The 21008-nt window shown below is 42.7% G+C and overlaps 1 protein-coding gene across 38 annotated transcripts in view; it reads left to right on the plus strand.

Moving 5' to 3' along the window:
- The window catches only part of NUP98 (nucleoporin 98 and 96 precursor), a 132089-nt gene that overhangs the window by 9078 nt on the left and 102003 nt on the right, over positions 1 to 21008 (plus strand). For 16 of the 38 annotated variants that reach the window (XM_008264839.5, XM_002708536.6, XM_051822866.3 and 13 more), the window contains 7 exons: positions 10061 to 10164; positions 11098 to 11199; positions 11292 to 11468; positions 13064 to 13203; positions 16699 to 16806; positions 18436 to 18616; positions 19923 to 20086. In XM_008264839.5, the coding sequence (XP_008263061.1) occupies positions 10089 to 10164; positions 11098 to 11199; positions 11292 to 11468; positions 13064 to 13203; positions 16699 to 16806; positions 18436 to 18616; positions 19923 to 20086 (948 nt within the window). In that variant the 5' untranslated portion in view covers positions 10061 to 10088. Of the gene's footprint in view, positions 1 to 6058; positions 6088 to 10060; positions 10165 to 11097; positions 11200 to 11291; positions 11469 to 13063; positions 13204 to 16698; positions 16807 to 18435; positions 18617 to 19922; positions 20087 to 21008 lie in introns of all 38 variants that reach the window. The other 22 variants (XM_089329716.1, XM_070074514.2, XM_070074515.2 and 19 more) reach the window with 3 other exon arrangements.

The raw sequence follows: 21008 nt of genomic DNA on the forward strand, positions 1-21008 counted from the left end.
AAAGAGATTGAGAGAACGAGGGAGAGAAAAGAGAGTGTTTGTTTTTAAGATTTATTTAGTTACTTGAAGGGCAAAGTTAGAGAAAGAGATCTTACATCTGCTGGTCACTCCCCAAGTGGCTGCAGCAGCCAGAGCTGAGCCAATCCAAAGCCAGGAATCAGGAGCTTCCTCCAGATCTCCCACATAGGTGAAGGGGTTCAAGCACTTGGGCCATATTCTTCTGCTTTCCCAGGTGTATTAAGAGGAAGCTGGATCAGAAGGGGAGCAGCCGGGTCTTGAACTGGCGCCCATATAGGATGCCAGTGTCATAGGTGGCAGCTTTACCCACTATGCCACAGCCCTGGCCCCAGTTTTTATGTTTCTTTTTTTTTTTTTTTTTTTTTTTTAAGATTTATTTAATTATTTGAAAGGCAGAGTACAGAGAGATCTTCCATCTGCTGGTTCACTCCCCAAATGGCTGCAATGGCAGGAGCTAGGCCAATTGGAAGCGAGGATCCAGGAGCTTTTTTCTGGTCTCTAACGTGGTGCAGGGGCCCAAGGACTTGGACCATCCTCTGCTGCTTTCCCAGGATTATTGGCAGGGAGCTGGATAGGAAGTGGAGCAGCCAGCGCCCATATGGGATGCTGGCACTGCAAACAGTGGTTTTACTTGCTACACAACGCCAGCCCCGGGTTTTATGTTTCTTGTCCACTACTTTTCTAGGTAGAAAACTAAATTTTGTCATTGTATCTGGAGTTCACAGAGCTCAGGAAAGGTAGTTATATAAACCAGGACATCAATTTATTGACTTTATTTGAGACACTAGTGGAATATATTGCTGTCCATTGACTACTGATATGTATTATTATCTTTTTTTTTTTTTTTTAATTTGAAAGGCACAGTGACAGAGGCAGAGAGAAAGAAAAAGAGATCATCAATTTGTTGGTTCAAATCCTCAAATGGTCATGATGATTGGGGCTGGTCCAGGCCGAATCCAGGAGACAGGAACTCCATTTAGATCTCTATTGCTCTCCCAGGCACAATAGCCAGGAACTGGATTGGAAGTGGAGCAGCTGTAACTTGAACCAGTGCTCTGATCTGGGATCTGGCGTCTCAGGCAGCGGCTTACCCTGCTGCACCACACTAGCACCACCCCTCCCCAGGTATAATGTGTACCATTAAGGCTGCTACTTCCTTGAGGCTGAGGATCTGAGTTATTAGAAAGCTGAGCATACAGGGTAGAGTGAAATTAAGGGTAAAATTAAAAGTCTTTCTATATAGCACTATTGTTATTTCTTCTTTCTAAGTGTATCTTATATCAAACACCCCCTCCCCCCAATGCAATGAGTATAAGTCTGTCCATAAAGAAAAAAAGAATAAAGGTTAACTTTGTAAGAAAGTTGTTCTAGGCCATGGGAATGCATTATAAATTGTCCTTACTCCATAAAAGAGATACTTCTGGTGACTAGAATTGGCATGTTTGCTGGATCAGTACTGATGAATTTTGGTTTTGTAGCTCCCCTTTTATAGTGAATGCAGCAAAGTCATTTTCCTTTAGTTGGCAGTGTTCTATCTATATCTCTGGGTATCTAGACTCTAGAAACATGGCTTCTGGAGTCTAATAGCTTTGTGTCCTAGACAAGTTACTACTTGTGCCTCAGTTTCACCATTCATAAAATACGGATAAAAATACCTACCTCATTGGATCCTTGGGACGTTTAAATGATATAACTGATTAAAAAGCATTTAAAGTGCGGCCGGCACCGCGGCTCACTAGGCTAATCCTCCGCCTTGCGGCGCCAGCATACCGGGTTCTAGTCCCGGTCGGGGCGCCGGATTCTGTCCCGGTTGCCCCTCTTCCAGGCCAGCTCTCTGCTGTGGCCAGGGAGTGCAGTGGAGGATGGCCCAAGTACTTGGGCCCTACACCCCATGAGAGACCAGGAGAAGTACCCGGCTCCTGCCATCGGATCAGCGTGGTGCGCTGGCCGCAGCGCGCCAGCCGCGTCGGCCATTGGAGGGTGAACCAACGGCAAAGGAAGACCTTTCTCTCTGTCTCTCTCACTGTCCACTCTGCCTGTTAAAAAATAAAAAAAAAATAAAAAAATAAAAATAAAAAGCATTTAAAGTGGTACATGGGAAGAACTCAATCAAATACTATCTTATATTACTTCTTTTAGATTTTCAAGTTTAGGCTTGGCTAATATATTTAAAAAGCTAAAGACTTGAATGTTTAATATGTCTTTAAGCTTGAACAGCTTTATTTAGAAGGCAGAGCAAATCAAAGAAAGGGAGAGACTGAGCAAGATCTCTGTCCATTGGTTACTATCAAAATAGCTGCAACAGTTAGGGCTGGGCCACGCTGAAGCTAGGAGCTAGGAACTCCATCTGGGTCTGCCACACAGGAAATACTTCGACCACAGAAGCATTAGCAGGAAGCTGGAGCAGAAGTGGAGCAGCATCCATGATTCACTGGTACTCTGATACAGGATGCAGGCATTCCAAGCAGTGGCTTTACATGCTGTGGCACAATGCCTGCTTCTTTTGTAGGTTTAGGTGTTCCACACATTTTAATATCTAGGGTTGCATTTTTTTAAAAGATTATTTATTTATTTGACAGGTAGAGTTACAGACAGTGAGAGAGAGAGAGAGAGAGGTCTTCCTTCCATTGGCTCACCCCCCAAATTGCCGCTGTGGCCGTCGCTGCGCCAATCCAAAGCCAGGAGCCAGGTGCTTCCTCCTGGTCTCCCATTCGGGTACAGGACCCAAGCACTTGGGCCATCCTCCATTGCCCCCCTGGGCCACAGCAGAGAGCTGGACTGGAAGAAGAGCAACCGGGACTAGAACCCGGTGCCCATATGGGATGCCGGCGCCACAGGCAAAGGATTAACCAAGTGAGCCACGGCACCGGGCCCTTTTGTTTGTTTTTTAAATGGATTTTACAACACTCAATAAGATGATAAATTCTACCAGGAATCGTACAGTTTCCTTTTGTTGTGAGAACTTTTTTAAAGATTTATTTATTTATTTGAAAGGCAGGGTAACAGAGAGAGAGAGGAGAGACAGTGAGAGAGATCTTCTATCCAGTGGTTCACTTCCCAAATAGTCATGGCAGTCAGGGCTGGGCCAGGCTGAAGCCAGGAGCCAGGAGCTTCTTTCGGGTCTCCCATGTGGGTACAGGGGCCAAAGGACTTGGGCCATCTTCTCCTGCTTTCCTAGGTGCATTAGCAGGGAGCTGGATTGGACGTGGATCAGCCAGGACTTGAACCAGCACCCATATGGATGCTGCTACTACAGGCAGTTGCTTAACCTGCTGCGCCACAGCACTGTCCTGAGAATTAATCTAACATTTCATTTCTAAATTAGAACTTATTTCTAACGTAATTTAATTATTCTATATTTAGAGAAAACATCTTGGGGCCAGCGCCATGGCTCACTTGGTTAATCTTCTGCCTGCAGCGCTGGCATCCCATATGGGCACTGGGTTCTAGTCCGGGTTGCCCCTCTTCCAGTCCAGCTCTTTGTTGTGGCCCAGGAGGTCAGTGGAGGGTGGCCCAAGTGCTTGGGCCCCTGCACCAGCATGGGAGACCAGGAGGAAGCGCCTGGCTCCCGGCTTCAGATTGGCGCAGCCCCGGCCATGGCGGCCATTTCTGGGGTGAACTAATGGAAGGAAGACCTTTCTCTCTGTCTCTCCCTCTCACGGTCTGTAACTCTACCTCTCAAATAAATAAAAAAAGAAAAAGAAAAAAAAATCTTAGTGGTGATTGTCATAAATTTAGAAAGTGAGTACATCCATTCTGGGATAGTAAACAAATGATGTTCTCCAATCCTGGATACATTCGTTATATATGAGGTGAGGGGGGAAGGTTTAGGAAGTTTAGAGGTTGAATTCCTTGGGAAGCAGACTAAAGATAGCACTGTATACATTTTATTAGGCACTTGGGATTTCCAGCAGTGGGAAAGTAGGGAGGGAAGCAGGAATGAGCTGAGGGAGAAACTGAGTTGTAATGTTGTCTTTTTTTTTTTTTTTTTAAGATTTATTTATTTATTTGAAAGGCAGAATTACAGAGAGGCAGAGTGTGAGAGAGAGAGAGAGAGAGTCTTCCATCCGCTGATTGACTCCCCAGATGGCTGCATTTGCTGGAGCTGCCCCTATCCAGAGCCAGGAGCTTCTTCCCATGTAGGTGCGGTGGCCCAAGGACTTGGGCAGTCTTCTATTGCTTTCCCAGGCCATAACAGAGAGCTGGATCAGAAGTAGAGCACCCGGGACTTGAACCGGTGCTCATATGGGATGCTGGCGCTGCAGGTGGCAGCTTTACCTGCTACACCACAGCGCTGGCCCCAAGTGATGTTGTCTTAATGAAGGTGTTAGCCAATCCCATGGAGATTATGAGGTTGAAATTAGCTCTTTAGCCGGTGCCATGGCTCACTTGGCTAATCCTCTGCCTGCAGCGCCAGTACCCTGGGTTCTAGTCCTGGTTGGGGCGCCAGATTCTGTCCCCGTTGCTCCTCTTCCAGTCCAGCTCTCTGCTGTGGCCCAGGAAGGCAGTGGAGGATGGCCCAAGTGCTTGGGCCCTGTACCCGCATGGGAGACCAGGAGGAAGCACCTGGCTCTGGGCTTCGGATTGGCACAGCGCGCCAGCCATAGCGGCCATTTAGGGTGTGAACCAACAGAAGGAAGACCTTTCTCTTTGTCTCTCTCTCTCACTATCTAACTCTGCCTGTACAAAAAACAAAACAAAACAAAAAAACCTAAAAACAAAACAACAACAAAAAACTATATAAAAAAAAGAAATTGGCTCTTTAGAGTTATCCTGAATTGGGTCAAAGAAGTCTGACCTTTGTCTAGGAATTTGGACTATCCTAGGAAGGAGGTGTAGCCTAACCTTGTTAGTTGAGGCAGTTCTAAAGAGGACTGGCAACAGAGGGTCTGTCCTCTGGTAGCATTTTTCAGCAGCTGGTATAACAGCATATAACAGCCCTAGTCTTTTTTATTTTGTTTTGTTTTAAAGATTTATTTATTTTACTTGAAAGTCACGGTTACAGAGAGAGAAGGAGAGACAGAGAGAGAGAGACACTGAGAGACAGAGAGACAGAGACAGAGAGATCTGGTTCACTTCCCAAATGGCTGCAACAGCTGGGGTTGGGCCAGGCCAAAGCCAGGAGCTTCTTCCGGGTCTCCCACATGGGTGCAGAGGCCCAAAACTTGGGCCATCTTCTTAGTGCTTTCCAGACTTTGGCAGAGAGCTGGATCAGAAGTTGAGCAGCCAGCTATCAAACTGGCACCCACATGAGATGCTGGCACTGCAGGCGGCGGCTTCACCTGTTAGCTGACAGTGCCAGCCCCCCCCCCCCTTTTAAGAGTTATTTATTTATTTGAAAGGCAGAGTTATGCAGAGGCAGAGAGAGAGAGAGAGGTCTTCCATCTGCTGATTCACGCCCCAGATGGCCTCAACGGCCTGAACTGGGCTGATCAAAAGCCAGGAGCTTCTGGATCTCCCACGCAGGTACAGGAGCCAAAGAATTTGGGACATCTTCTGCTTTCCTAGGCTGTAGCAGAGAGCTAAATTGGAAGTGGAGTAGCCAGGATTTGAACCCTGGCACTCATGGGATGCCGACACTGCAGGCAGTGGCTTTATCTGCTATGCCACAGCGTCAGCCCTGAGCCTCAGTCTTAAGGACGATCTATGTAATTATCGTTTGACTCAGTCTAGTATAGAGAGTGAGGGTCAAGATAAGTACAAAGAAATTAAAATGTGCTATGGAAATTCAGAGGAATGACTGATTGCCAGAGATAGTTAGATGGCTTATAGAAGAAATAACAGAAATTTGAGTTAGGTTTTGAAGAATGAATTAAGCGGAGGTTTGGCAAAGGCAAGATTAGAGACAGGGAGCATTTTCATTGAATCAAAGAAAAGTTAACCCAAAATGATAGATGACACTAAGCCAAACTCATCCTTGCCAGAAATAAGACCATAGGCTGAGTTTGAGTGAGCAGCTTTTTTCTTCAAACTGAGTTGGATTTGCTCTCTGTATTATCCCTTGTTCTTGTTACTATGCGTGTTCTTATTATCTTTCTAGGATTGAGGGTTTCCATGGGAAGTTAGAAGGTAAGTTAGTTAAACTGGGACTTTATCACTTACCACTTTGACCTTGGAAAACTTGCTAAATACTTACTTGCTTCTTTTTTGTCATCTGTAAAATACAAGTGGTAATGTATGATAATAACCTTTTAATGTTTGTTGAGAGCATACGTAAAATTGTTTGTAATGGTGAGATGTTTGCCAGGATATTTATTACCACTTAAAATCACCTTGTGATATATGTGTATAATGCTAGATTTCTGTGTAGGATATGATTACTGAAAGTCAAAATTTGATTGTCAGGCCAGCGCCGCGGCTCACTAGGCTAATCCTCCGCCTAGCGGCGCCGGCACACCGGGTTCTAGTCCCGGTTGGGGCACCGGATTCTGTCCCGGTTGCCCCTCTTCCAGGCCAGCTCTCTGCTGTGGCCAGGGAGTGTAGTGGAGGATGGCCCAGGTGCTTGGGCCCTGCACCCCATGGGAGACCAGGAAAAGCACCTGGCTCCTGGCTGCTGCCATCGGATCAGCGCGGTGCGCTGGCCGCGGCGGCCATTGGAGGGTGAACCAACGGCAAAGGAAGACCTTTCTCTCTGTCTCTCTCTCTCACTGTCCACTCTGCCTGTCAAAAAAAAAAAAAAAAAAATTGATTGATAGGAGCTTTGGAGCCTACTGCCTGTAGAATTTAGTGCTGCTGAAACCCAAATTAACACTAAAGGTTTTATATAAAGATGAGTTTCACAGAAAAAAAAATTACTCAGCTTTCAGTTAAATCTTTTATTTTTTGAAATTTATTTTCATTTTTGTGAAATGAAGAAAGAAAGAGAGGCAAAGAGCTCTTTTCACTGAATCATTAGTCAGATGCTCACAGCAGCCAGGACTGGGCCAGCGAAAGTCAGGAGGCTAGAACTCAGTGTGGGTCTCCTACATGCGTGGCAGGGACCCAAGTACTCACCGTCACCTGCTGCCTCCCAGGGAGCACATTAGCAGGAAACTGAAATCAGAAATAGAGCTGGGACTTGAACTCAAAACACTTGTAAGGGGTGCAGGCATCCCAAGCATCATCTTAACTGTTGTACCAAACTCTGCCACTTAACGCAGCCTTTGAATTCTGACCTGTCTGCTGTACAGAAAATGTCAGATGTTCATAAACAGATTGCTATTCCTAGAGATGATTAAGAAGCTTTTAATGGGGCCAGCGCTGTGGCATAATAGACTGAGCCTCTGCCTGTGGTGCCTGCGTCCCATTTGGGCACTAGTTTGTGTCAGGGCTGCTCTTCTTCCTATCCAGCTCTGTGCTTACGGCCTAGGAAGGCATGGAAGAAGCTCCAGTTCGTGTCCCTGCTGCTGCTCTTCTGATCTAGCAATCTGCTTACAGCTTGGAGAAAGCAGTAGAAGATGTCCCAAGTGCTTGGGCTCCTGCACCCACGTGGAAGACCCAGAAGAAGCTCCTGGCTATGTATTGGCTCAGCTCCTGCTGTTGCAGCCATTTGGGGAATGAACCAGCATATGGAAGACCTTTCTCTGTCTCTTGCTCTCTCTTTAACTCTACCTCTGAAATAAATAAATAAAACCTTAAAAAGAATAATATGTATATAAAATATGTTGAAATGTTCCCTACAGTATTCTAGTATCCTATCAGCACTTCCAGGTGTCACAACACTTGACATTTTATGCAACATTGAAAAAGATGAGGCTGTCTCTCTCTTTTTTTTATTTATTTATTTGATAGGTAGAGTTATAGACAGTGAGAGAGAAACAGAGAGAAAGGTCTTCCTTCCGTTGGTTCACCCCCCAAATGGCCGCTACAGCTGGAACTGTGCCGATCTGAAGCCAGGAGCCAGGTGCTTCCTCCTGGTCTCCTGTGCGGGTGCAAGACTCCAAGCACTTGGGCCATCCTCCACTGACTTCCCGGGCCACAGCAGAGAGCTGGACTGGAAGAGGAGCAGCCAGGACTAGAACCGGCACCCATATGGGATGCCGGCGCTGCAGGCAGAGGATTAACCAAGTGAGTCATGGCGCTGGCCCCGAGGCTATCTCTTAATCTGTGATGCTTTTTAAAAACTGACATTCTTGCCCCTAAAATTTCCTAGAAAAAAAATCACTTAGTTCTTTATCCCAGTATCCAGGAATTAACTAACTCCTTCGATTTAAACGAAACTTCTTAAAACCATAGTTCTAGAAGGCCTCATTAGAATTAACTGGCAGAGGCCAGTGCTGTGGCGTAGTAGGCTAAGCCTCTGCTTGTGGTACCACCATCCTATATGGGCACTGGTTTATGTCCCAGCTGCTCCTCTTCTGATCCAGCTCTCTGCTTAATGGCCTGGGAAAGCAACAGTGAAAGATGGCTCAGGTGCTTGGGCCTCTGTACCCACATGGGGGACCTAGAAGTAGTTCTTGGCTCCTGGCTTCAGATCAGCTCAGCTCCAGCCATTGCAGCCATCTAGGGAGTTAACCAGCATATAGAAGATCTTTCTCTCTGTGTCTCCGTCTCTGTAACTCTACCTCTGAAGTAAATAAATAAAATCTTTAGGGAAAAAAGAAAAAAGAATTAACTGGCAAGCTTTTCAAAATATAAGCGCCCCTCTCCCCTGTCCTGCCAGACTTCTCATTCTGCAAACACTGAAATAAAATGTCTAGAGTTGGGATGTAGATGTTTGTATTTTGAAAAGGCTCTAGTTTAAGGCATGTCCTTAAAACTAGAGGCTACACTTCATGTAGTGATCTTTTTTTTTCTTTTAGATTTATTTAATAATTTGCAAGAGTTAGAGAAGAGACAGAGATTGCTCTTCCACCTGCCAGTTGACTCCCTAGATGACCGCAACAGCCAGGGCTGAGCCAGGCCAAGGCCCGGAGCCAGGAGTTTCATCAAGATCTCCCACATGGTTAGCCCAGAAGCCAGAATACTTGGGCTATCCTCTGACACTTTTTCTGAGCCAGTAGTAGAGAGCTAGATCAGAAATGGAGGAGCTAGGACATGAACAGAGGCTTTACCTGCCACAACATTGGGCTCTCATCATTTATTTTTCAGTAATGAGATAAGATTCTGGCACTTTAGGCAGCAGCTTTTCCTGTGACACCACAACACCAGCCTTGTGAATAGTCTCAAAGAGAATGACAGGGCACAGGAATCTCTAGGATTTAGAGACGGGAGGAAGATCATGCGTAATTTGAAAAACACTTAACTATATTTTATAGCACAAAAATTAGGAGCAAAATCTTTTTATAATACAAACTGTGGAAAACAGCCTGAGAAAAATTTTAGTTTTGCAGGTGATTGGATAGCAGATAGGATTGTGACTTTTGATGGCTACATTGTAAAGCCTTCTAGGTGGTCATATCAAAATCTAGCCTAGAAGACTTGTGTTGTTTATTTAAAGGAGGCTTGGATTTAAAACAAAAGGTCAGAAAACAGTGTTTGACATAGATGATTGTTACTGAGATTCAGGTTTTTTTTTTTTTTTTTTAAGATTATTTAATTTATTTGAAAGAGTTACACAGAGAGAGAAGGAGAGGTAGAGAGAGAGGTCTTCATCCACTGATTCACTCCCCAATTGACCTCAACAGCCGGAGTTGCGCCAATCCAAAGCCAGGAGCCAGGAGCTTCTTCTGGGTTTCCCACATGGATGCAGGGGCCCAAGGACTTGGGCCATATTCTAATGCTTTCTCATGCCAAAGCAGAGAGCTGGATCAGAAGTAGAGCAGCCGGGTTTTGAACCGGCACCCGTATGGGATGCCGGCACTGCAGGTGGCTTTATCCTCTATGCCACAGTGCCAGCCCCAAGATTCAGAGTTTTTAAGCTTACATTATGGTACTGTTCGGCTTAGGAGCAATGTAGATTAAAGAATGTTTAGTAAGATTTATTTTATCATACAGAGTTTTAGGCTGTTTAATGATAGTATGTCATATTGTTTGAGTAGGTTGAAGTTTATAGAATGATAGATTTTCTGAAAATTCCATTGTAGTATGTGTCTTTAGAAAGAATGATTTTTTTCCTTTCCAGCATCCTGAAGTGAAGACTCATTTTGAAGATGTTTAATAAATCATTTGGAACACCCTTTGGGGGTGGCACAGGTGGATTTGGCACAACTTCAACATTTGGGCAAAGTAAGTTTTAAAAAATAACAAAAGGGAAAAGCATCTTAATTAACCTGTTCTATTAAGAACAAATCCACTCTGATAGCTTTAGATAGGAATTTTATTTATACTTTGTATAACAAAAGTTTCTTTGAAAAAATGAAAAGGATAAGATGTTGTTGAAACTTTATAACAAAATATAAATTAGCTCTGAGTTTTCATGACTTTCTGATAAGCCATAGAGAAGATCCTTAAAATATTTGTGTTGTTTGATTCTTTTAGCTGAAAGTTAAAATTTTTTAGTAATTTTTAGATCAAAAAATAAGTTTCGATGTTGAAATCTACAGTGCAGTTACTAAATAACTGCACTGAGATTTGTGTGAAAAAGATGTGACATTGAGAAAGAGAAGCATTAAAATAACAAAGTCTTTATTCTCCGTCATCCCTCAGGTCCATCTCCTCTCCCACTCAGTATTATACAGGACAGTAGCTGCCGGTCACAGCTGTTACTCACTTGTAAACTTTTTGCTAAAAATTTTATCTCCCAGCTATAGCAATTAGGAATTTCCCATGCTTGTTTTTATCCTCCTCTTTTTTGGGGAGAGGGAAACATGTGAGAGAATAATGTGAATTTCAGAAACTTTCTAACTGATGAAGATTTTTTTATAAAGCAAAACCTACCAGACCTCTATCATACATAATAAAAATAATAATGGAATAAAAGTTTTAAAAAAATAATAATGGAGGAAATGTTTCAAGTGTCTCCTGACCTCTTTAAGAACTTTTTGTCTAGGTCCTTGTTTTATTTCATTTTTTTGGAGGGGAGGGGAATTTTTAGAGTTAGATTAGTGGTCTTAATTCAAATGCAGAATATTAAGAAATGATAAAGCCATTTTTTATTCAGTAACCTGATCAGATTTTATTCTAAATTCTGATTTACTTTGGATTTTTTTTTTCTTGCAGATACTGGCTTTGGTACTACTAGTGGAGGAGCATTTGGAACATCTGCATTTGGTTCTAGCAACAATACTGGAGGCCTATTTGGAAACTCACAGACCAAACCAGGTAGGGGCATTATTTGCAATATTGCTGGGATAGAACTTCACTTAGTGGCTATAACTTGTCAATTTAATTTTCACCATCCATTTCTTCCCCAGGAGGATTATTTGGTACCAATTCATTTAGCCAGCCAGCTACCTCCACAAGCACCGGCTTTGGGTTTGGTACATCAACAGGAACGTCAAATAGCTTGTTTGGAACTGCAAGCACAGGGACCAGTCTTTTCTCATCCCAAAACAATGCCTTTGCACAAAACAAACCAACTGGCTTTGGCAGTAAGTAGTGTATCACTGGACTTGTGCCTCTAACAATTTTGCTTGCATATTGAATCTGTTCCATCTTCTCCTTTTCTCTGTGTTCACTTATCTCCTCCCACCAAATGGCAAAAATATGAACTGAGAAAATATGCAACTGTATTGAAAAGTTTAAATAGGCTGGAGAGCAGAATTTGTACATCTGTCTTAGGGTAGAAATTTGAGAAGCATTATTATTTAAGGAATATGCAGAGATAGGGGTGCTGCCATAGAATGGATGGAGACAAGAAGGAAAGCTAGATGAGATGCTGTCATTTGTGTCAAAACAGAAGAATTTTGAGAAGGAATGTGTTGTGATCGACAGTGTTGTGCTACAGAGGCACCTTCTTCTCGATGCTGTCTCACATTTGGTGTAGAGGCCAGAACAGGAAGAGACAGATATTGGACATGACGCGGTTACTTCTTCATTCTTTGTCCCTGGAGATGTTTCTGTGTGTGTGTGTGTGTGTGTGTGTGTGTGTGTGTGTTTTAATTTTATTTTGAAAGGTAGAGTTATAGACAGTGAGAGAGACAGAAAGGTCTTCCTTCCATTGATTCACTCCCCAAATGGCTGCTACGGCCGGCACTGCGCCAGTCCAGAGCCAGGTGCTTGTTCCTGGTCTCCCATGTGGGTGCAGGGGCCCAAGCACCTGAGCCATCCTCCACTGCCCTCCCAGGCCACAGCAGAGAGCTAGACTGAAAGAGGAACAACCAGGACTAGAACCCAGTGCCTATATGGGATGCCGATGCTGCAGGTGGAGGAGTAACCAAGTGAACCACGGAGCCGGCCCCAGATGTTTTAATTGATGGCTTTTTTAGGTCAAAATGAGGTCTGGGGACCATGCACACAGTACTTTGAGTAAGCCACTACTAGTTGATGAGATGGTGGGTGATGCTTTCCTATTCCCTCAGCTCTCATACAAGAGTAGGCAGGATGAACAGTTAGCCATCTATCAATATTTTCCACAGTTAAATTTGTTTCTGGGGGTGCTGAAATACTTAACCATGACTATACAAAATGTAATCTAAAGTCTAATTCAAAAGAGATGTGCCTGGGGCTGGTGTTATGGTGTAGCAGGTTACACCTCCTGTGACATCTCTGACACCATTTGTGTAACTTCCGTATGAGTAGCATTTTCATGTTGAGAAATACGTTCCCTACATAACAAATATATTCACTGATGTGTAGTAGTGTTTTAAAACTTAGCCTTTTGGAAAGGTGAGTAATGAGAAGATCTGTTATTTATTAACTTTTAGAAAAGGATTGACAATGCCTACTAATTTTTCTAAGTTGGGGGGGGTCAAATTTTACATTAACCTATATTTGATTTCCCTGATATGAGACCACTTATATGCTTTAGATTTTTTATGTATTAATATGTGCAAATAAAACGTATGGTGACCCCTGTCATGAAGTCTGTTAAAGATAATTTCATTCAGTGTTTAGTCTTGAGAAAAGTAGAAATGAGAGAAATTGAGAATACTGCTGCTCTAGCACTATCACCCAATATCAAGGTATCTTATAGATTCTTAAATTGCTACTGTTTTAATTCTGATTTGTTTTTTCTAATTTACAGATTTTGGAACAAGTACTAGCAGTGGGGGACTGTTCGGAACTACAAATACCACCTCTAACCCCTTTGGTAGCACATCTGGCTCACTCTTTGGCCCAAGTAGTTTTACAGCTGCTCCTACTGGAACTACTATTAAATTTAATGTATGTATTTTCTTCCAAATTTTGTGGAAATATATTTCTTTCCCACTTGTGGGTTTCTTTCCAGGTTGAATTGTTTCTCTTCCCATTATGTACATCTTTTTTTTTTTTTTTTTTTTTTTTTTTTTTTTTATTTGACAGGCAGAGTTAGACAGTGAAAGAGAGAGACAGAGAGAAAGGTCTTTCTTCCATTGGTTCACTCCCAAATGGCCGCTATGGCTGGTGCGCCGTGCTATTCTGAAGCCTGGAGCCAAGTGCTTCCTCCTGGTCTCCCATGCGGGTGCAGTAGCCCAAACACTTGGGCCATCCTCTACTGCCTTCCTGGGCCACAGCAGAGAGCTGGACTGGAAGAGGAGCAACCATGACTAGAACCCGGCACCCATATGGGATGCCAGCACCACAGGCAGAAGATTAACTAAGTGAGCCACGGCGCCGGCTCTAGTTTTTTCTTTCTGAAAGATATTTTAAAAGCAAAATCTGGGGCTGGCACTGTGGCACAGTGGGTTAAAGCCCTGGCCTGAAGCACTGGAATCCCATATGGATGCCGGTTCTAGTCCCGGCTGCTCCTCTTCCGATCCAGCTCTCTGCTATGGCCTGGGATAGCAGTAGAAGATGGCCCAATTGCTTGGGCCCCTGTACCCATGTGGGAGACCTGGAAGAAGCTCCTGGCTTCAGATCGGCTCAGCTCCGGCCGTTGTGTCTTTCACTCTGTCTTTCAAATAAATAAAATAAATCTTAAAAAAAAAAAGGCAGCGAAATCTATAATTACTTGTATAATAGAATGGAAAAGTTGTAAAACATAAATCAAAATTCTACTGTGTATAAGAATTAGGCTTTCGCCAATTAAATTTGCATACACAAGTTTGATTATATTAGCTTGTTTAAGGTAGAATTTGAATTTACTTTGGCCTCTAAATCATCCTATTATTTATAGAAATAAACAAAATAGTCAAACTAAAATTATTGCAAGGGGCCAGTGTTGTGATATAGGAGGGTTTTTTTTTTTTTTTTTTTTTTTTTGGGATTTATTTATTTATTTGACAGGTCAAATTACAGACAGTGAGAGAAACAGAGAAAGGTCTTCCTTCTGTTGGTTCACTCCCCAAATGGCCGCAACAGCTGGAGCTGTGCAGATCCGGAGCCAGGAGCTTCTTCCAGGTCTCCCACATGGGTGCAAGGGCCCAATTAGCCATCTTCTTCTGCTTTCCCAGGCCACAGCAGAGAGCTGGACTGGAAGAGGAGCAGCCAGGACTAGAACCAGCACCCATATGGGATGCCAGCGCTATAGGTGGAGGATTAACCTAGTGCGCCATGGCTCTGGCCCCTGGTGTAGGAGGTTAAGCCTCTGCCTGTGATGCTGGCATCCCACGTGAGTGTCAGTTGATGTCCCAGCTGCTCTACTGTCAATCCATGTGCCCGAGGAAGCAGCAAAAGATGGCTCAAGTCCTTGAGCCTTTACACCCATGTGGGAGACTCTGGTAGAGTTCCAGGCCCCTGGCTTTGACCTGGTACAGCCCCGGCCATTGGTGGCTATTTGGAAAGTGAACCATTGGTTGGAAGATCTTTTTGTCTGAAACTCTGCCTTTCAAATAAATAAATATGTTTAATTCATAATAGTACATTTATTTATTTTTTTAAGATTTATTTATTTATTTGAAAGGCTGAGTTACAGTGAGAGAGGGAGTGACACACTGTGAAACAGAGAGATCTTCTGTCTATTGGTTCACTCCCAAGATGGCCACAACAACCAGGGCTGGGCCAGGCGGAAGCCAGGAGCTTCATCCGGGTCTCCCATGTAGATGACAGGGTACAAACATTTGGGCTATTTTCTGCTTTCCCAGGCAAATGAGCAGGGATTTGATTCAGAAGTGAAGAAACCAGGAGTCCAACCTGTACTCAACCAGGACGTCTGTGTCCCAGGTGGTGGCTGAAGCCACTGCACAACAAAACTGGCCTCCAATACTAAGCTTAAAATCCTTAAAGTTAAATATAAGTGATAGAGAAAAATACTGATGAAAGTCCAGTAGTTGAGGCGGCTAGCGTTATGGCTCAGCAGGTAAAGTAGGAGCCTGGGTCACTGGCATTCTATGTGGGTACCAATTTGTGTCCTGGCTGCTCCACTTTCTGATCCAGCTCCCTACTAGTGGTCTGGGAAAAACAGTGAAAGATGGCCCAAATGTTTGGGCCCCTGCTACGCACAGTGCCAGACCTTGTTGCGGCTCCTGGCTCCTGGAATTGCCTGGCCTAACCCTGGCTGTTGCAGTCATCTTGGGAGTGAACCAGTAGATGGAAGATCTCTCTATCTCTGTCTCTTTTTCTCTTTAACAATAAATACATAAATCTAAAAAAGAAAAAAAATGTAAGTTAGAAAACAATACAAATGGGAATCTTTAGTTACATATTATAATTATTCTTTATAAAGCTGTAGGGGAAGTACAGGCTTCTGTATTTCTTGAAAGCAACACAATTATAAAACAGACATTTCAGGTAGAATAATTGATATAATTTAGGTGTAGAGGTTTTAACGTTTATTTTGTATAACGCTTTCTTATATATATTTAGCGTATAGTTAGATTGCCTGGGTTATGGGATTACTCTGAGTTTGATAACTTTGTTGAGATTGATTTATTCAGATAACTTTGGTCTAGGGAAAGATTAGAAATGCAGAAATATTTGGGCTGGTGCTGTGGTGTAGTGAGTAAAGCTGCTTATTTTTATAAAAGTATAAAATAAAAAATGCAAAATATTTAAGCACTTTCGAAACCATTTTTTAAAGATTTATTTTGTTTATTTGAAAGAGTTAGAAATCTTTCAAAAGCCAGGGCTAGGTCAGTTCCAAGCCAAGAGCGTTTTCCAGATGTCCCGTGTGGATGCAGGGACCCAAGGACTTGGGCCATCCTCCACTGTTTATCAGGTGCATTATCAGAGAGCTGGATTGAAAGTGGAGTAGCTAGGGCTCGATCCAGTGCCCATGTGGGATGCTCATATTACAGGTGGTGGTTTTACTTGCTATACTACATCACTGGACCCTAAAGCCAACCCCCCCCCTTTTTTTTTTTTTAGGATTTATTTATTTATTTGAAAGAGTTACAGAGATAGACACAGAGAGAGAGAGAGGTCTTTTATCTGCTGGTTCACTCCCCAGATGGCTGCAATGGCCAGAGCTGAGCTGATCTGAAGCCAGGAGTTTCTTTCAGGTTTCCCATGTGGGTACAGGGGCCCAAGGACTTGGGTCATCCTCAGCTGCTTTTCCCATGCACATTAGCAAGGAGCTGGATCAGAAGTAGAGCAGCTGGGACTCAAACTGGCGTCCATATGGGATGCCAGCCCTGCAGGTCAGGGCTTTATCTTGCTGTGCCACAACACCAGCCCCTGAAGACAACTTTTTATAAAAGACCTTAGAAACTAGTTTTAGAGTTCAGTTGTTGAAGAATTGTATCTGTGAGAGTAGGCATGTAAAGCTTGGACTTAGAAATTTGTCTTTGTTTTCCTTTGCAGCCTCCAACTGGCACAGATACTATGGTCAAAGCTGGAGTAAGCACTAACATAAGTACCAAGCACCAGTGTATTACTGCTATGAAAGAATATGAAAGCAAGTCTCTAGAGGTAAGTAAAAATAAAATGCAGAATTAATACCCCTACCCTTTTTTTTAATATATAAAGCAAGTTTTTAAAATGTTTTGGGGGGCCGGCGCCGTGGCTCAATAGGCTAATCCTACGCCTTGCATCGCCGGCAAACTGGGTTCTAGTCCCGGTCGGGGCGCCGGATTCTGTCCCGGTTGCCCCTCTTCCAGGCCAGCTCTCTGCTGTGGCCAGGGAAGTGCAGTGGAGGATGGCCCAAGTACTTGGGCCCTGCACCCCATGGGAGACCAGGAGAAGCACCTGGCTCCTGCCATAGGATCAGCGTGGTGCGCCGGCCGCAGCGGCCATTGGAGGGTGAACCAACGGCAAAAGGATGACCTTCCTCTCTGTCTCTCTCACTGTCCACTCTGCCTGTCAAAAAAAAAAAAAAAAAATTGTTTTGGGGGTCAGCACTGTGGTGTAGCAGGTAAAGGCATACCTGAAGTGCTGACATCTATGTGGGCGCCAGTTTGAGTCCCAGCTGCTCCTCTTCCAATGCATAGCTCTCTGCTACGGCCTGGGAAAGGAGTAGACAATGGCCTAAGTGCTTGGGCCCCTGTACCTGTGTGGGAAACCTTAAAGAAGCTCCTGGCTTCTGGCTTTGGATTGATGCATCTGCTGCCATTGCAGCCAGTTGGGGAGTGAACCAGCAGATAAAAGACCTCTTTCTGCCTCTCCTTTTCTCTGATTTTCAAATAAATAAATAAATCTTTAAAAAAATAAAAGATGTGTTTATCTGAAAGTCATAATGACAGAGAGAGAGGTAGAGACCGAAGAGAAAGCTCTTCATCCACTAGCTTATTCCCTAAATGGCTGAGACAGCTGTGGCACAACCAGGCCAAAGCCAGAAGCCTGGAACTCTGACCAGGTCTTCCATATAGGCATCAGGGTCCCAAGCATTTGAGTCATCCTCTGCTGCTTCATGGGGTGCTTTCCAGGGAGCTGGATCAGAAGTTGAGCAGCTAGCATCTATGGGGTGCTGGGGTGCTGGTGTCACAGATGGCAGCTTAATGCACTGCACCACAAACACTGGTCCCATTTCTGTCTTTCGGTGTTGTGATTCTCATATTCTTATTGCTGCATAAACTTAGTGTTTTCATTCTCATTGCTCAATAATTGTTCAACATTTTGGCTGTCATTTCTGATTGTAGTATTAATTTTTCTTACATTCCAAACTGTGCTTGCTTTATTGGAGTGTACAGAAACTCTAAATTAGGAGACAAAATTGTTGGACTTCGTTCCTTTCCCTAAGTTTACTGAACTCCCCAGAGCCTTCCATCTTTTAACTTCTAACTTTTATATTTATTGGTAGGGTAGATAAGATTGTTACATGTGTTCTATTGAAAGAAAAAATTTATTGTTTGTATTGTAAACTTAAAATTGAGATATGATTGGCTCTTTGACCTGTAGCTTTGTGATAATTGTAATACAGATTTTTAATATTTATTAAGATATGTTTTTCTGTAATGTTATTAAGTTAATACCATTGTGTAGTTTTCTGTTTTAGTGATAGTTCCTATGAGAACATAGATCTTGAATACTAAATTGAAGTATTTAGCCTCCTAAAAAACTTTCTTGGCTTCATAATAAGATTGGAAATACATTTTCCTTCAGGAACTTCGTTTAGAGGATTATCAGGCTAATCGGAAAGGCCCACAGAACCAAGTAGGAGCAGGTACCACGACTGGCTTGTTTGGGTCTTCTCCAGCCACATCCAGTGCCACGGGACTCTTCAGCTCCTCCACTACTAATTCAGGCTTTTCATACGGTCAGAACAAAACTGCCTTTGGAACTAGTAAGCACTTGACATCATACTGGATCATATTGAGGAAAGACAGATAACTAAAAGTAGAACATATTTGTCATTTTTTGATAAATGTTATGTAGAAAATTTATTCAAGGATAACGGAGGCATGGGGAGTGCTTGGTGTGTGCCTCAGATCCAGTTTCCTGCTGGAGCTGAGGAGAAATACAGTTTTAAATGAACATGGTTAAAGAGGGCTTCACTTGAGAAGATGGTATTTAGGCTGTGATCTGTCCAAAGCAGGTGAAGGAGCAAATTGTTCAGATTTCTAGGAAAGTACCAGGGGATATGGGAACCATGTTTTATAGGACGAACATTACTGAGCTAATATCAAGAGTTAAATTTTATTTGATTTGGGAAGCCATTAGAGTTGTTTTTGAAAGATAAGTCATGATTATGAGTGAAGGAACATTCTGAAGGCTACTGTGTTAAGTGTAGGTTATAAGTTAAGGTGGAAACAAATTAGTTAGAAAACTGTTGGTCAAAACACATAAGATAATTGTGTCTTAAATGAGGATGGTACAGTGGAAGGTTTTTTTTTTTTTTTTAAGGGAAGAATTTAGTAGGGTTTGCTAATAGATTGGTTTAATGTAGAATATGAAACAGGAATTCAGAATGATGACTAGATGACTTTATAAAAATAATTATTTTTGCAGAAGTAATTCACATACATGATGCAACATTCATGAAATAAAACAAGTGTAGAATTGAAGGTCTCTTCTTTCACTCTACCCTGTCCAGGTCAACAGTTTACTGTAGCTACCAGCAAAAGTGAATTTTTTTATAGCCTTCTAGAGAGAGAGATTTGTGCACATATACATGTAAAGGCATATTATCTAAGTTATATTTAATATTATTCTCCACCTTGGTAACCTATGAATTAGGTTAGCACATATTTATATTTTGATACTATATATTAAACCCTATGCTGGTTATATTGATATAAAGAAAAAACATCTGTTCTCAAGAATAACTTAGTCTAAAAAGGTTAAAATACATAAACATTTACTGTGTTATCTTTTAAGAAGGAAGTTGTGAGCTTACAAAGGAAGAGCATTTAGCTAAGCCAAGGTTCTTGAGATCAAGATGTTATTGTAGAAACTAAATTTTAAACAAATTTGGAATTAGTTGCAGAGTGGAAATTGAAATGGTTATCAAGTAGCAAATGTAGAATAGTTTTGATATAATACATACAAGAATGTTGTAGTAGCCATTTTAAAATGAATTTGTGTGTGTGTTTATAGCTTATTATTGGTTTTTAAATTTCTTTCTCCTTTCCTTTTTTTCCTCCTGAAAGGTACAACTGGATTTGGGACAAATCCAGGTGGTCTCTTTGGCCAGCCTAATCAGCAGACTACCAGTCTCTTCAGCAAACCGTTTGGTCAGGCCACAACCACCCAGAACACTGGTTTTTCCTTTGGTAATACCAGCACCTTAGGACAGCCAAGCACCAACACCATGGTAAGGAAAATCAACTGTTAATTAATGCCAGGTCTTATATGCTAAGTAACGGGACCTCTAATCACATGAAACTAGTATTCTTTTTTTTTTTAAAGATTTATTTATTTTAAAGAGTTAGAGAGAGGAAGAAAGGTCTTCTATCTGCTGATTCACTCTCCAAATGGCCACAACAGCCAGAGCTAAGCTGATCCGAAGCCAGGAGCCAGGAACTTCTTCTGAGTCTCACTTGGGCCATCTTCTACTGCTTTCCCAGGCCGTATGGGATGCAGGCCAGCGCTTTAACCTGCTCTGCCAAAGCGCTGGCCCCAGAAACTAGTATTGTTAAGAGTTCAGGAAGTTAGTATTCTAGCCCAGGTTGTTGAACAGGTCATACATACTTTCTGAGTGTATGTTTCTCATCATTAAGAAAGAGCTAGTTGGTGGGTTAAAATTGGCCACCTAGAAACACCCAGAGCCATATGGAATAATTGCTACTTCTGTCAAAAAAAAAGTTCTTAGAGAAATTACTATTTTTAAATTTTTTTTATTTGAAAAGCAGAGGGGGCTGTCGCTGTGGCACAGTAGGTTAATCTTTCTGTGGTGCCAGCATCCCACACAGGCCCCTGCACCCGTATGGGAGACCCAAAAGAAGCTTCTGGCTCCTGGCTTCGGATCGGCTCAGCTCCAGCCAATGTGGCCATTTGAGGAGTGAACCAGCAGATGAAAGGCCTTTCTCTCTGTTTCTCTCTCTCACTGTCTGTAACTCCCTCTCTCAAATAAATAAAATATTTTAAAAAAATATACGAGAAGCACAGAAAAAAAAGATCAAACATGATGACCAACCTATCTATAAATTTTGAAGAAGTCATTAAACTTTTTATCTGTCCCTTAGTTTGGTTCAAAAAGGTAGGTTTTGCTTGTTTACTCTGCCCATGGCAAAATA

Source organism: Oryctolagus cuniculus, chromosome 1 (genome assembly GCF_051225735.1).
Source record: "Oryctolagus cuniculus isolate XC-2025 breed Fujian yellow rabbit chromosome 1, ASM5122573v1, whole genome shotgun sequence".
Lineage (NCBI taxonomy): Eukaryota > Metazoa > Chordata > Mammalia > Lagomorpha > Leporidae > Oryctolagus > Oryctolagus cuniculus.